At 40.9% G+C, this 13,463-nt stretch overlaps 2 protein-coding genes across 5 annotated transcripts in view; both read right to left on the bottom strand.

The window, feature by feature from the left end:
• Window positions 1-7,789, bottom strand: part of LOC140679833 (uncharacterized) — a 35,350-nt gene extending 27,561 nt beyond the window's left edge. The window contains exons 1-2 of the mRNA XM_072916132.1: window positions 5,868-7,789; window positions 4,893-5,616 (exon numbers count right to left, since the gene is read on the bottom strand). Coding sequence (XP_072772233.1) covers window positions 4,893-5,512 — 620 coding nt within the window. The 5' untranslated portion in view covers window positions 5,513-5,616; window positions 5,868-7,789. The remainder of the gene's footprint in view (window positions 1-4,892; window positions 5,617-5,867) is intronic.
• lrp1ab (low density lipoprotein receptor-related protein 1Ab) overlaps window positions 1-11,938 on the bottom strand; it is a 200,611-nt gene extending 188,673 nt beyond the window's left edge. For 3 of the 4 annotated variants that reach the window (XM_061985848.2, XM_061985856.2, XM_061985874.2), the window contains exon 1: window positions 11,338-11,938. In XM_061985848.2, coding sequence (XP_061841832.2) covers window positions 11,338-11,410 — 73 coding nt within the window. In that variant the 5' untranslated portion in view covers window positions 11,411-11,938. The remainder of the gene's footprint in view (window positions 1-11,337) is intronic. The other variant, XM_061985866.2, reaches the window with a different exon arrangement.
• Between the last annotated feature and the right edge of the window lie 1,525 nt (window positions 11,939-13,463).

Genomic DNA, 13,463 nt, shown 5'->3' with positions numbered 1-13,463 from the left:
TTGTAATAAGTCAGAAAAATCTCATATCCCTTCCGAAAAAAAACAGATTTGCGTTTTCGACAAAATAATGTTTAATCTTTATCGTTGATGGTTACAGACTCGACTTGCTTGTCTTTGTCACTATCTGACATAGTTTCACTTTTAAATGGTCCGCTCATAAATTATTCTAAAAATAATCATTTGATGTAATAGTTTTGTTTTTTTCTACAGAAGACTATTCCTCTTATTATTATATAAGTTATTTAAAAAAAATCCCATTTCTACCACTTATCCCTTCCGGGATCGTAAATTCATGTTTCTTTTGAATTAAACAAAGTTAACGATAATCAACTTGTTTGTTATCCTTCTTTCCAAATAAGAATCACTAAAAGAACCGATAAAGAACCGAATTGTTGAGCATAATCGAAAAGAAAAAATCGTATCAATTCCCATCCCTAGTCATATGTGTGACTGTCAAGTTGACCAACTTTAGGCAAAAAAAACAGCCAAGATACCTGTGGCGGTGGAAGCGTGGTCACAATGACGATGGAGTAATTTGCATAATTTGCTATGATGACATGACTTTCTTTAAAAAGTCTCAAAAAATGCATACGTACATTATAAAAAATCTGTTTTTTTTTATTAGCATTAACATTTTTTTTTATTGTTTTGCCATATTTTCAATTGCTGCTGCCTTTTTGTACAAGGTATTTTGTTATGATTTTTTTCAAATGTTTACAGACATTTAATGACTTCTTTAAAATTAAAAACAACTAGCACCCAATCGAGCATCGTTTTCTGGTGTTATTATAGGGTGTACTCATCTTTAGCGACTACTGCTGTCCCTCGATGTCCCGGACTAAAGAGGCTAAAGCGAGCATGACGTCACACTCGCTTCGCGCTGTTGCTCTAGTTGTTGTTCTTAAAAGCCACCACTTTACTCCTAATATTTGCACATTTTAAAGATGGCTGTCCGCGAGTATATCTGCAAAAAATCACGTCCACATCATAGACATGCTGACAACGTTCCAGAATATCGCGTGATTTTTTTTTAAACCCGGTTTTGGTAGCGCGGTTTTCGGTGATCAAAGTCTTTTTTCTCATTGTAGCCCATTGGGTTGAGTTTTTCCTTGCCCTGATGTGGGATCTGAGCCGGGGATGTCGTTGTGGCTTGTGCAGCCCTTTGAGACACTCATGATTTAGGGCTATATAAATAAACTTTGATTGATTGATTTTTCGGTGGTCACTTGTCAATAGTGCGCAAATGATAAGCTATGTATATTAATTCATACTGTGACGACCAGCTAATGTTAATGTTTAATGTTTGTGTGGTTTGGATTTGATGTCAGTTTTTCCTATGTTTGCAAACACACTGTCCGTGCCTGAAAGGTGATTGACGGAGAATGAGGAAGTATTGTTGTGTGTTGGGGCAAGCGCAGACTCACGGAGACGAAAGTGTTTTCATGGGAGGTTAAACCTGTTGAAATTGTGCCGTTGTTTCTTATCATAAGATTGGTAATAAAAGTTAAAAATAGCGTCAGACTTTTTGTGAATTCTTCTGGGGGCTTATATTAATTTAATTTGTTTTCAAGTAAAAAAAAAAAAGGTGTGGCAGTAATAAAAATGCCGTGGCGGCTTGCCACATTCAAATACATTGATTTCAGCACAGTTCTGGCTTAGAGTAATTACTCAGGATGTGACAAAGTATTTCCATGTAGTGGCCTGGCGACAGCTTGGAAGATCCTTCGGCTTTTGGTGAGTACTGTAATCTACAGTAAAACACACTCAAGGCTACTACATCGGGTGAAACAAGTGTAAAGGTGACTGTATAGGGGTTATTTCATCTTTACATGACTCTAATTATATATTTTTTTTAAATTATATTTAGAAAGTCATACATGTTTTGTTTTTTTTGCGCCACCTATGGAAATATTAGATTTTTTAACAATATTACAACTTTGCAGAAATTATTTTACCACTGTCAGGCCTGGTACTGAATGTATGTGAACCACTACAAATGACTCATTGCTGTTTCCAACATGGGAGAACTAATTGTTCAAGTTTCAGAAAATGTTCGTACCAAGTTTAGCTGCAGAATATTGGAACTATTCAGGACAGTTTCCATAGGAGGTCATGCAAATTGGTTGGACATTTGGTGTAATTTATAGAAGGTATTTCATATCTAACCCAAATAATTCGTTTTTTTAAGTGAAGAGGGTTGTAAAATTTGGACTTTGTTGCCCCTGCTGTATTCTAGACTTGGGTATGCGATAGAGCAATAGTCTTTGTGATTATCACATGGTTTTAAATCCTTTGACAAGGTTTATCCTGTCAAACTTTAAGTAGGTTGGATACAGTTATTGAATATGATTCATATCAAGAGTAAGATGACTAATTCAGTGTTAATATTTGAGTAGGCCCAGTGCCCCTTTGTGGTGGAAAAGTTGGGCGATCACCCGAAGTCAAAAAGGGTAAAAAACACTACATTACAGCTCCCTGTCACGAATGATCCTGCACTGTGCAAATTTTCGGTTTATTCATGTTATTCTGTAAAATATCTTTACATCTGCATAAAGGAGCTCTTATATGGGATTCTTAAATCTGCATTTTCAACATATTTAAAAGTCGCAATCTACTGTCCATCAGCTAAAGAAAACCTTGTAATTTGAGACATTTAATTCAGTCATGCACAACGCACAGGTCCTGCGTTTCATATCACACAGCACTTTCCTGGCTGGCATCAGCATAAAAGATGACACCTTTTCCAGCAGTGACAGCACACTCTCATCATACACTATATTGCCAAAAGTATTTGGCCACCTGCCTTTCCTCACATATGAACTTGAAGTGCCATCCCATGGAATTGTCCAAAATGTTTTGGTATCCTGGAGCATTCGGAGTTCCTTTCACTGGGACTAAAGGGCCAAGCTCAACTTCTGAAAAACCAACCCCACACCATAATTCCTCCTCCACCAAATTTCGCACTCGGCACAATGTAGTCCGAAATGTAGCGCTCTCCAGGCAACTTTCAAACCCAGACTGGTCCATCAAATTGCCAGATGGAAAAGTGTGATTCATCAGTCCCGATAAGGCGTCTCCACTGCTCTAGAGTCCAGTGGCGATGTGCTTTACACCCCTGCATCCCACGCTTTGCATTGGACTTGATGATATATGGCTTAGATACAGCTGCTCGGCCATGGAAACCCATTCCATGAAGCTATCTGCGTACTGTACGTAGGCTAATTGGAAGGTCACATGAAGTTTGGCGCTCTGTAGCAACTGACTGTGCAGAAAGTCTTTGCACTATGCGCTTCAGCATCCGCTGACCCCTCTCTGTCAGTTTACGTGGCCCACCACTTAGTGGCTGAGTTGCTGTTGTTCCCAAACTCTTCCATTTTATTATAATAATGTTGACTTTGAAATATATCTACGAGCAAGGAAATTTCACGACTGGATTTGTTGGACAGGTGGCATCCTATGACAGTTCCACGCCGGAAATCACTGAGAGCGGCCCATTCTTTCACAAATGTTTGTAGAAACAGTCTCCATGCCTGAGTGCTTGATTTTATACACCGGGCCAAGTGATTAGGACACCTGATTCTCATCATTTGGATGGGTGGCCAAATACTTTTGGCAATATAATGTATATGGACCACAGGTAAAAGCAGTCTGTTCAACATTGTGACTTTTTTACCTTCCTTTTGCTAATCCCCTCTCATTCATAAAATTCAGCTGTGCCTCCCTACTTCCTCTATGCTTCGGGCTTATCGTTTTGGTCACTGCATGCATGCACGCACAGGTACAGTTTACTAAAATTACACAATCATTCTCAGCCCCCTACTCCTTGTGATATAACTGCGTGTCAGTTTCTGAGGGTGCCAAAGACATATTCTTATTTCGCTTTTCAGCTGGCCCCTCCCCCTCTGAGCAGTCACATCTATGTTGGATTAATGGTCTCCCTGTGTCCAGATGTTACATACTGTCTCCATGTGTCCAGATGTTACAGATACTGATGGAGGAAGAGGGAGGCGCTTTGGGACTTTTGAAATCTCAGCTATAGCTTTCACTGTGAAACGCTTCCATCTATATCTCATTTAGCTTATATAATGACAATAACCTGCAAATATGCACCTCTTCAAAAAAAATTAACTGATACTATAGGCCAGGGCTATTTAACTAAATTGTTCCAGTGGCAGCATTGCCAGCATTGTTATCCAAAGGCAGGGGTATTCAAATGGCGGCCCAAGTTCAGTTCAAAACTTGGGAGACAAATATTTTTGCAGCAAATTTGTAAAAACACCAGTGTTCCTGTTGTACAGAGGAACTTGGACCACTGTAAATACATTGGCAGATTCTTGCATTTACATTTTAACCTTGCTCGCAAACACAAAACACTGCATGGGGTCCAAACTTGTGATTTACATAACTGAGACCTCAAGGAAGCCTTTTGAGTCAACTCCTTTTTATCAGTTACGAATAGACTTAGACTTCCTTTTTACTGTCATTCAAATTTGAACTTTACAGCACAGATAAGAACGAAATTTTGTTACATAAGCTCATGGTAGTGCAGGATAAAAAAGCAATAAGGTGCATATATAAATAAATAAATATATATAAATAATATATATAATATATATATAAAATAAATAAATATATAAATATATATTAATGAATAAATAGATTACTGTACAGATAAATATATTGCACTTTTTCACATGCGTCCACGTTTATGGATGTATGTTATATTGTCTTTTTTATTCCAGCGAGTTAATCCATTTTGGGGTGAATTGAGGGGATAATTTAATTATGATGCGTTTAAGAGTCTTACGGCCTGAGGGAAGAAGCTGTTACAGAACCTGGAGGTTCTGCTTCGGAGGCTGCGGAACCTCTTTCTAGAGTCCAGCAGTGAAAACAGTCCTTGGTGGGGGTGGGAGGAGTCTTTGCAGATTTTCTGAGCCCTGGTCAGGCAGCGGCTTTTTGCGATCTCTTGGATAGGAGGAAGAGGAGTCCTGATGATCTTTTCCGCCGTCCTCACCACTCTCTGGAGAGACTTCCAGTCTGAGGCATTGCAGGCTCCAGTCCAGACAGAGATGCTGTTGGTCAGCAGGCTCTCTATAGTGCCTCTGTAGAATGTGCTGAGAATGGGGGGAGGGAGCTGTGCTCTTTTCATCCGACGCAAAAAGTGCATGCGCTGCTGAGCTCTTTTTACAAGAGCTCCAGTGTGTAGGGACCAGGTTATATTGTCAATTATCTGCACCCCCAGGAACTTGGTGCTGCTTACTATCTCCACCGCTGTGTCGTTGATGTACAGTGGAGCGTGGCTGGACTGGTGCTTCCTGAAGTCAACGATGATCTCCTTGGTCTTGTTTACATTCAGGATCAGGTTGTTGGTTCTGCACCAGTCAACCAGATGTTTCACCTCCTCCCTGTAGTCCATGTCGTTGTTGTCACGGATGAGGCCCACTACTGTCGTGTCGTCAGCATACTTCACAATGTGGTTAGTAGTGGACCTGGCGCAGCAGTCATGAGTCATCAACGTGAACAGCAGTGGACTCAGGACGCAGCCCTGGGGGGAGCCGGTGCTCAGGGAGATGGCACTGGAGGTGTTGTTGCCCACGCTCACAGATTGGGGTATGTCTGTGAGGAAGTCAAGCAGCCAGTTGCAAAGGGGGGTACTTTTTTTCTTTTTTTTTCATCATGTATATATTCATTTCACACCATATTCATTGCACTTCTACATTTTTTATATTTTTATATATTTGCACATTGTTTTTCTAGCATGCACACATCGCACTGTATGGAATGGCCTCAATCTCGTTACCTTGCGTAATGACAATAAAGCTGATTCTGATTCTGATTCTGAATCCAAGGGGGGCCAGTTTGCTCACCAAGTCCTGCGGGATGATGGTGTTGAATGCTGAGCTGAAGTCCAGGAACAACATCCGCACGTGTGTGTCCTTTCCTTCCAGATGTTCTAAGCTCAGGTGGCGTGCAGAGGAGATGGCGTCCTCTGTGGAGCGGTTAGGGCGATAAGCAAACTGGTATGGGTCAAATGTGGGGGGAAGTCTGGAGACAATATATTCCTTTACCAGCCTCTCGAAGCACTTCATTATGATGGGGGTGAGTGCAACGGGGCGGTAATCATTGAGGGAGGAGATTGTGGGGTTTTTTGGCACTGGAATGATTGTGGCCGTCTTAAAACATGATGGTACCACAGCCTGGGTCAGCGAGATGTTGAAGATGTCTGTGAGAACCCCAGCCAGCTGGTCTGCACATCCCTTAAGCACCTTGCCCGGAATGCCATCAGGTCCCGGTGCTTACTGGGGGTTCACTCTCCTCAGGGTTTTCCGGACATCCGCTATATCCAGGTTGAGTGGCTGCTCATCAGGGCGAGGGATGGATTTTCTCGCCGGAGTGGTGTTAAGTGCCTCAAACCTTGCAAAGTAATTGTTAAGGTCATCTAGAAAGATGATACAGGGACAGGGGGCAGCTTTATAGTCCGTGATGACCTGTATGCCCTGCCACATTCGTCTAGTGTTTGTAGGGTTCTCGAAGAAGCCCTGCACTTTCTGACTGTGAGCACACTTTGCAACCTTAATGGCACTGTTCAGGTTAGGTCTGGCAGATTTTAATGCCACCATGTCGCCAGACTTGAAAGCCTTGTTCCGAGCCTTTAGCATTGCACGTACCTCACTGTTCATCCAGGGTTTCTCGTTGGCCCGTGTGGGGATGTTCTTGATCCCACTGACATCCTCCATGCACTTCTGAATGTATGCGGACACAGACTCCGCATACTCCTCCACACGTGTAGTGACTTTTGGTGGCGGCTGCTTTGAACATGTCCCAGTCTGTGGTTTCGAAGCAGTCTTGTAATGCTGACATTGCTCCCTCTGGCCAGGTCCTCACCTGCTTCACTGTAGCTTGCTTCCTGATCAGCAGGGGCTTGTATGCAGGAATTAGCATCACAGATAGATGGTCTGTGGTGCAGCTTTATACGCCTGTTTAATATTACTATAAACCAAGTCGAGCTTGCTTCCACCCCTGGTTGCAAAATTCACATATTGATGGAAATGAGGGAAAACTGTTTTCATGTTAGCTTGATTAAAATCCCCTGCCACGATGAAAACTCTCTCTGGATGTGTAGTTTGCAATTCATTGATGGAGCAGTACAAAGCATTCAAAGCTTCTTTGGTGTTAGCACTGGAGGGAATGTACACTGCTGTGAAGATCATAGCACTGAATTCCCTGGGTAAATAAAATGGCCTGCATTTTATAGTTAATAGTTCAACATCAGGAGAGCAGTGACGTGATATTATCTTCCCATTATTGCACCAGTTATTATTGACGTATATGCAAACACCACCGCCTCGGGATTTACCAGTGAGAGATTTGCTCCTGTCCGCCCGAAACATAGTTAGCCCCTCGATGCTAACTGCTTCGTCCGGAACGGATGATTTCAACCACGTTTCTGTGAGATATTGGCGCAGGAGTCTCTCATCTCACGTCTTGCATTTAAATCCAGCTTCAGGTAGTCCAGTTTGTTCTCCAGGGAGCGGACGTTTGAAATCAGGATGGAAGGAAGCGGCGTTCTGTGGGGATTAGCCTTTAGCTTTGTTGTTAGCCCCGCTCGGCATCTCCACTTCTGCTTCCAATCACACCGCTTACGTGTTTTCAGTTGACGGTTCCCGCTGGTACTTGACTCCGCTTCGTCAAAGGCCGCTGGATGTAGCCGGCGAAGTATTCCCATGCTAGCAAGGAGGTCCAACGTACACGCATCTTTCAGTCCAAAACGGCCCGATCTATCCACAATAGTGGATAGATCAATAGTGTTTGTAATAATAATAGAATAGTGTTTGTAATGTGAAGGTGTTGCTGTATGTAGCTTGTTTACTTCAGATCCAGTCAGTAGTCATTTGTTCAACGTCTTTAGTTATACCAGTGGACTACATTTACACTGCAGGCCAAAGTGACCCAAATCTGATTTTTTTTTTTTATCTGATTTTTTCCAGTTGACAGTTTACACTGCAAGTAAAATGTGATTTTTATCAGACTACAATGTAAACACGCAAAGGCACCAATGTGGCCTCGGCTTCACTTGCATGCGCACTTTGATAAAGTGAAAATAAAGGAAGTTGACCGGGAGGAAGTCGGTGCTACTACGACAAAATAAAAGTTGCAACACCTTAAAAATGTGTGTGTTTTTACGTGAAAATAAATGAAAGTAATTTAATGTATGAATGGATGTATATAATGTAATATATTTGGGAGTGTTAAGTAGAGGAGACACGGACATCAGCGTGGATCTTCGTTGGCTTTATTTTTCAACTCACATGTAAGCAAATGCACCACAGCGTCGATTCAGGTCTTTAGACAATAGCCATTTCTTCGGGAATCAAGATATATATTAATGTATTACATATAGCCTATTACTGACAAGTGATGCACCAAAAATGCGGTCCTCTTAAATACAAACCGAAACCGGTTGTTGCGATGAAATATCCATTTGCACTGGAGACTGTGTCTTTCCAGCGCGCATGAATGATGTAGCTCACCCAAAGCTGACGAAAAAAATCACATTCAGGTCACATTGCGTGTAGACTGAAGTCACATTTGAAAAGATCGGATTCTAATCAGATTCCTGACTACCTCCTGATGTGACCTGAATCTGATGCCAAACGATCAGAGCGTTTAGACTGGCAAAATAACAGACCTGTGTCACTAAGGGGGCAGTGTGCAGTGTGCAGTGTAAACGGGGGCTGTGGTGTTCAACAAGGTTCCATTTTAGGTTCTCTCATTTTCATCATTTGCGTTATTTAACTGGTGGCCCACGAGTTCAGCTCAAAAATCTTTTTACAGCAGATTCTAAGAAACAGTGCTGTCATAGAGATGATCTTTGACTAGCTCTTTTAAAGAAGGTCATTAAACTCTTGACAAAATATATACACCAAAATCAAACCGATTTTATCCGGCCCACAGGATGAGTTTGATAAGTATAAAAATTAGCTGAAGTTTTTGAATGAAAGAAACTGCTCTTCTAAATGTATGCTGAAATAATATGTATATTCTTCTAACTGAATGTGTGATTAATGAAATGAGTCCAAATTTAGAAGTTTTGTTGTAAATGATGCTACATGTGTACAGCATAATCAGAAATCAGAAATACGTTATTAATCCCCGAGGGGAAATTAAAAATTTCAGCACAATCCCATTCAAGATCAGACAAACATTACAGGGAGACAGAACAGGATTAAACATTACAGGGAGACAGAACAGGATCGCTGACGGGTCTGCCAACTTCTGGCGCCCCTTACAAAAAAGGTGAGACACAGGTAAACAATGGGGGGATGAGAAAAAAAAATCGGTCTAAGCCTGGGCCGCTGGAGAGGGGGTCCAGACTGAGGCCAAGGGAAAAAAACAACTCATAGCCATAGCTACACATCCCTCTTACATGTGTGTAAGAGGGAAACATCAATCATCAAAGAACACAAAGGACAAGAGCAGACAAGAGCTATAGTGATGCATGCTTGGTTATGGTTTGAATTCATATCCTACAATTAGGAGAACGACTTTTTACTGTCAATATCGGCTGCTGAGTTTCTTTTTTTTTTTTAAAGGGGAACATTATCACAATTTCAGAAGGGTTAAAACCATTAAAAATCAGTTCCCAGTGGCTTATTTTATTTTTCTAAGTTTTTTTCAAAATTTTACCCATCACGCAATATCCCTAAAAAAAGCTTCAAAGTGCCTGATTTTAACCATCGTTATATACACCCGTCCATTTTCCTGTGATGTCACAAAGTGATGCCGATACAAACAAACATGGCGGATAGAACAGCAAGGAATAGCGACATTAGCTCGGATTCAGACTCGTATTTCAGCGGCTTAAGCGATTCAACAGATTACGCATGTATTGAAACGGATGGTTGTAGTGTGGAGGCAGGTAGCGAAAACGAAATTGAAGAAGAAACTGAAGCTATTGAGCCATATCGGTTTGAACCGTATGCAAGCGAAAACGACGAAAACGACACGACAGCCAGCGACACGGGAGAAAGCGAGGACGAATTTGGCGATCGCCTTCTAACCAACGATTGGTATGTGTTTGTTTGGCATTAAAGGAAACTAACAACTATGAACTAGGTTTACAACATATGAAATACATTTGGCAACAACATGCACTTTTGAGAGTGCAGACAGCCCAGTTTTCATCAATTAATATATTCTGTAGACATACCCTCATCCACTCGCAGATTTCTTTGACTTTATCGTTGGAAATGCATCTGCTTTGAGTGTCGCAGGATATCCACACATTCTTGCCATCTCTGTCGTAGCATAGCTTTCGTCGGTAAAGTGTGCGGAACAAACGTCCAATTTCTTGCCACTTTCGCATCTTTGGGCCACTGGTGCAACTTGAATCCGTCCCTGTTCGTGTTGTTACACCCTCCGACAACACACCGACGAGGCATGATGTCTCCAAGGTACGGAAAACAGTCGAAAAAACGGAAAATAACAGAGCTGATTTGACTCGGTGTTTGTAATGTGTTTGAGAAAATGGCGGATTGCTTCCCGATGTCGTGACGTCATCGCTCCGAGAGCGAATAATAGAAAGGCGTTTAATTCGCCAAAATTCACCCATTTAGAGTTCCGAAATCGGTTAAAAAAATATATGGTCTTTTTTCTGCAACATCAAGGTATATATTGACGCTTACATAGGTCTGGTGATAATGTTCCCCTCTAATGCTAGTGGTGTGCCTCCAGATTTTTTCAATGAAAAAAATGTGCCTTGGCTCAGAAAAGGTTGAAAAACACTGCCTTAAGGTATGTGTGGTTACACAGCTACCACTTTTTAAAAAAAGGAAAAAAAACAACTTAAAACCAAATTGCATTATTTTCATGCCTGCCAGATGACAGCTCAACAGGTCAATGAGGCATGCATTGCCAGTGTGTGCGATGGTGCAGTTAATATCTCATTAGTCCAATCAAGAATCGGGGGTCATTAGAGAGGCTTATTTTATTTGCACACTGGGCTGTCAGAGTGGCACCTCGACCTAAGGAAGCGCCATCATACCTAAGGAAGCCATGCAAGCAAGGGATTGATGGGTAGTAAAACAAAAATTGTGAATCACTTCCCAGTCTGCTTTGCCTTACAAGGCAGGGCCTTATGTGTGTGTGTGTGTGTGTGTGCGTGTTGTAAAAACCACATCGAGGCCAAAATCTTCCAATGCTCAGCTTCTTTTTGCAATGATGAGCCTAGCATTCTAAGGAGGTTGCATGCTGCTTTGTTGTTACCCAGGCCTGTGTGAGATAGATGCTAGCTGCGTGCACAACAATAAAAGTACCAGGAGCCAACAGGCGTCTTACCTACGGCTGCACCGTTCGGAGAGATGACCCCCAGGCTGAGTAGAAATCCCACATAGAGCAAGCTCATCGCCATCTCCTGAGCAATGCCCGACGGCAGAGGGGGAACTTGGCTCGGATCTCTAAACCCAAAGTAGTCCGATCGAGCGCCTCATCCGAACCCTAGCTCCAATGATCCCGGTGTTCGGCTGCACCTTCAGTCCCCTAACGTCCCTTTTTTATATATATATATATATATACATATATATATATATATATATATATATATATATAGGAAGGGGGGATAATACACGGTGAGGCTGGTGAGGTTAGACAAGGCGCTGCAGCAGCAGCAGCGTCATGTAAATATTCTAAATGGTGCTCAGCATTCATCCATGATGCCTCTCAGAACACCACCACTAGCTTACACACACACACACACACTCACACACACACACTAAAACGCCGGCTCCGTGCCGAACTCAAATAAAATGAGGGTTTAAAAAAAAATCCAATATAAAACGCGTTTTTCTCCCCAGGAGCACCCAATTGTCTCCTCAAACGTGCGACCGCATGAGTGGATGGTAAATGTCCAGCTCAAGGCACCGTGACGTAACGAGCTTGATTCTACACCAACAAAAAACAAAAAAAACGGGATAACTGAGCGGCGGGTGGCGTCTGCGCATGCGCCAACACACCTCCCTTTTTTTCCTCTTATTTCATGCGTTTTTGTTTTTTTCGTTAGCCCTGCGTGGGGGTGGAAGTGAGGACTTGGCAGGGGGCACCGCCATGTTGGCCTTCACAAGACGTGGTTTGTAGTCAAGATGGATATTTTTAAGGAATCGCAACTTTTGAACAGGTTGGAAAAGCTGTTGTTGTTTTGTTTTTTTTATAATAATGTTCTTTAAAAATGAAGAAAAACAGTTCATTTTGTAATAATATTCTTTAAAAATGAGAAGAAAAAAAGGCCTTTTTTAATGGTATGTGATACTTTTGCACACACTGCAAATTACAAAGTCAGAAGAGAACGTAATTGAAAGTGGAATCGTTGCTTTTCATGACAAATGCCGCCCTCTAGTGGTAAAGACGTCAACGTTCCGAACGAGTCAGTTTACTGGGTACACTTTGACCTTTTTTTCTTATGATAGCTACTTTTACTAAACAAACAAGTCCGATATATTTTCGTTTTCATTGCAATTTCAACCCAAACAAAAGGAATGCTCTTGGTTTGACAGAGAATGAACAAATCCACATTTTGTATTAAAAAGTTTGTTCATCGGCATTTTATAGTTTCAGTGTGCCTTTTATTTCTACTCAAGTTTTTTTCATCACTATTTGAGATGATATGATAAATAGAAATTATTGTGTGTTGTATAATAATAAAAATAATACATTTGAAATAAATAATAACAATAATAATTATAAGGCATTCCTAAAACTTCAGACATTTTACAATTACAAAAATATTACAAATGTGGCACACATTTTGTAGTTTTCATGAAAATGTCAGTGCTTTGGGTTTCTGGAAACAGGAGTCACCATTTTGTATAACATTTTACTATTCCTCCCAAAACATATTGTATAAATTAATGCATTTGGAAAAGACTAATACATTTAGTGATATACCTGTTAGTGCATTGTCACTCCGAAACAATTAATTTTACAATAAGCAATAAAAGTTAACTTAATAGAAGATAAATAAATAATGAATACAAAACAATATCAGTCACTAACTTAAAAACAGAAAACAACTAGGCTTTGAATAAAAGAAAAGCAACAAATATTAAAAGCTAGTTTAAAAAGGTTAGTTTTGGTATTATATATGACTGGCAACATTTAAATTGTGCTATAGTTAGGAAGCAGAGCTCCACTCAAACAAAGCGGTGATTGTTTTTATGCTATTTTGTCAGAAAATAATGTTGAATTTGTCAATAAATACATGCATCGTGTTGCATCATGTTGCTCACGAGCTACTGGTTAGAACCCCCTGCTTTTAAAAGTGATGCATAACATAACAACTTTGGGATAAAGCGTTTCTCTGCAAGCATTTCAATAAAATAATGTTTTTAAACGAACAGTCAAATAGTTGGAAATCAGACTTTTCCCCTTATACGCAGCTGCATAAAGTATGTCTAATGCAATAGTATGGA

This window comes from Nerophis lumbriciformis, linkage group LG01, assembly GCF_033978685.3.
Source record: "Nerophis lumbriciformis linkage group LG01, RoL_Nlum_v2.1, whole genome shotgun sequence".
Lineage (NCBI taxonomy): Eukaryota > Metazoa > Chordata > Actinopteri > Syngnathiformes > Syngnathidae > Nerophis > Nerophis lumbriciformis.
This window is presented reverse-complemented; position numbering and strand designations above follow the sequence as displayed.